The 3,272-nt window shown below is 41.9% G+C and overlaps 1 protein-coding gene across 1 annotated transcript; it reads right to left on the reverse strand.

Moving 5' to 3' along the window:
- Window positions 1-693: 693 nt before the first annotated feature.
- On the reverse strand, window positions 694-1,083 carry LOC119429263 (histone H2A-like; the record flags this gene model as incomplete). Its single annotated transcript, XM_037696927.1, has 1 exon — window positions 694-1,083. A coding segment is annotated over one exon (377 nt), but the record flags the coding sequence as incomplete, so codon positions are not given.
- Window positions 1,084-3,272: the final 2,189 nt, after the last annotated feature.

Consider the following 3,272-nt stretch of genomic DNA (forward strand, 5'->3'; position numbering starts at 1 on the left):
AAAAAGTTAAATCTGGTCCTCTGGACATTCAAAAAAAACAAAGCAAAACAACAAAAAATGTAGAAACATTTCGTCTCTCGTCCGAGAGACTTCTTCAGTCTTCAGAGAGAGAGAAAAGGCTCTGTGTCCCATGGAAATTACAAGAGACACGTTGAGGTGGATGGAAGAGGAAGGAGGAAGGGAGCGTGAATGGGTGATAATGTGCACGAGATCAGACAGGGAGAAGTGAAGTTATAGATGGCCTTGAACATGTACAACAGGGTTTTAAATTGAATTCTGAATGTGACTGGAAGCCAGTGAAATTGCTGTAAAACTGGGGTGATGTGGTGAAGGGGGGGGAGGGGGTTGGTAATGATGCAGGCAGCTGAATTTGAACCATTTGAAGCTCACGGAGCAATTTGTGCAGTAGACCAGAGGAGAGCTGCAGTAATCAATTAAAAAAAAAATAATAAAAAGATCAAACTATGGACCACAATTCATTCATTCATTCATATCCAAATGAGTTTAATAAATGATAGTGGGGGAAACAAAAAACTAAAATAAAACAAACAGGACTAATTTTCAGCAGTGTAGAAATGATTGAAGGAAATGAGTTTAGTGCGTAAAGATGAGGACAGACATGAACATGGTGGATGTGAAGGATCGCTGCTCCTTGCAGACTTGGTGTGTGGCTCTTAAAAGAGCCGTTGTGGGTCTCGGCGGGCGTCTACTTGGACTTGGCGGGCTTCTCGGTCTTCTTGGGCAGCAGGACCGCCTGGATGTTGGGCAGCACTCCGCCCTGAGCGATGGTCACTCCTCCCAGCAGATTGTTGAGCTCCTCGTCGTTGCGGACAGCCAGCTGCAGGTGACGGGGGATGATCCTGGTCTTCTTGTTGTCCCGGGCAGCGTTCCCAGCCAGCTCCAGGATCTCAGCGGTCAGATACTCCAGCACAGCCGCCAGGTAGACGGGGGCTCCGGCACCGACACGCTCCGCGTAGTTCCCTTTGCGCAGCAGCCTGTGAACACGGCCCACTGGGAACTGGAGTCCGGCTCGGGACGAGCGGGTCTTTGCCTTGGCTCTGGCTTTACCGCCAGTCCATGCTCCTTAATCCAGGTATAAAATATCATATCCTCTATACCTGGATTATTGTGCATGGATTTTGTTGTTTTCAACCAGTTTGACAAGACTGTCAACAAGGAAGAGGGCCGGCAATGTAGGAGGGGCGTACCAAAGAGACCATCTTATCACAAGCAGAACTGGTTTGTTCCACTTTGGAGTAAGCTGATGGGGGAAGAATCAGATTTGTTGTGTGTTTCCTTGACTGATGAAGCCTTCCGGATTGAAGGCGAAACAATTCAGCACAAAAAAAGAAACTGTCCAGATGACCTGACTGAAAAATGTTGGATTTTATACCTGGATTATTGAGGTTGGAATTTTTTGTACCTAATTACATTTTTATGTGTCGGTACTTTACTTAAATAGAATTAAACGTGGGTACTGTTGACTTTTGCTCCACTACATTTTACATTAAGTATCTGTACTTTCTACTACACTATATTTCTATAATGCTACATTCATGTTGCAGTTTTTTTTTTTTTATTTGTTCGTTAGTTTAAATGTCACCAATGGTGAGAGGGGAGCTGGTTAATTGAATCACTGTGAAGTGTACAGGTGCTGTTAGACCTGCCTTCAAGTAGACCTGGGCCAATGACATATATTCTAGAATATAGGTCACTGAGCTGGGTGCACCCACAGCACCGCTAACACACCCAAACTGGATTCCACTTCAGAGAGTCAGCCAGAAAAAGATACGTGCCACCCATGGCCTTTTTGAAAGATTCAATACAGCAGAACAGATTCTCCCAAAAGAGCCAAACTGGACTCAAAAACCATTAAAAACCAACTTCTTGTGAATTTGAACAAGACATTCTTACTATAATATTAAATGTGTCAGTTCATGGGATGTTAGGACAGGAGACAAGAGATGTCTCCAAATGGCTCGACACTCGGGTCCAAGTTTTGAAAATGGTGTCAGGAAGTTAAAATATTGTTCACTATTGACCCATTACAACGTTGACTAGACCAGGGGTGCCCAAACATTTTCTCTGAAAGGGCCAAATTTAAAATCTATCAGAGGGCTGCAATAATATAATACATGAAATGTAAATATTTTTTAAAGTAAAGTCAGTTTATTTATTATAGTTATTTATCCTTCCATTCTGTACAAAGAACAGAACAGGCTCGATGGTGGTGGTGGTGGGGGAGGGAGGGGTCTGGGAGTCCTCCCCCAGAGAATGTCTAAGAAAGTAGATGCCATTTTGGTGTATTTTACAAAGTTTTACAAAGGTTTATTACAGTAGATTAACATGAAACAAAACATGTAAACTCTGTTATCAAAGCGTACTTAATGCAACACCGCTGCAGCTCTGCAGGTAAGGGACGTTCACTTCAGGACAATTTGAGGTTGCTGACTGGTCAGTTGCTGACTGGTCAGTTGATGACTGGTCAGTTGATGACTGTTCAGTTGATGACTGGTCAGTCGCTGACTGGTCAGTTGATGACTGGTCAGTTGATGACTGGTCAGTTGATGACTGGTCAGTTGATGACTGGTCAGTTGCTGACGTGCCTACTGGATTGATTGACAGGTGGAGTGACTCATGCTAAATAATTATAGATTTTAGTGGCCCGTTTGCAACTGTTGTCATTTATTCCATATTTATTCACCATTTATTCAATATTTTGGTGAATCTAACGTTTGAGAACTGTTTTCTTACAAAATCCTAATGATGGATTCTTAATTTTTCAGAGATGCTGAGTTAAAATTTAGGGGTGCTCAAGAAGGGTGTGTGATGGGCATACAGTACATGATGCTCAGCTTTGTCAAAGGAAATGTTATTCATTCATTCAACCCTTATTTAGACAGGTAAATCCCATTGAGCCTCGAGGACTCATTTACAAGAGAGACCTGATTTCAACAAAGAAAGATGACAACTATGGACAACAGGGACAACAATAGACAGTTATAAAAAGTCGTACAGATTATTATATTTATTTTTTTAACAAATAGGATGGCAAAAAAAAAAAGAAAAGTAACAAAAAACATCTAGATTCTAAGGTGAATGTAGAAAACTAAAAACAGGAACATGTTTGCATTGGTCCCTGCCAGGAGTCCAACAGATTCTTAAAGCCACTTAGAGAGGTCAAAGTTGAGAGCTTCAAATCTTTAAGAGCTTCATTCAGCAGCAAGAAACTGCTGAGAGACAGAAGTCTGTCAAAATAAAATGTAAATTAT

Source organism: Nematolebias whitei, unplaced genomic scaffold, assembly GCF_014905685.2.
Source record: "Nematolebias whitei isolate Nwh7 unplaced genomic scaffold, NemWhi1 Nwh_scaf_253, whole genome shotgun sequence".
NCBI classification, from domain to species: Eukaryota; Metazoa; Chordata; class Actinopteri; order Cyprinodontiformes; family Rivulidae; genus Nematolebias; species Nematolebias whitei.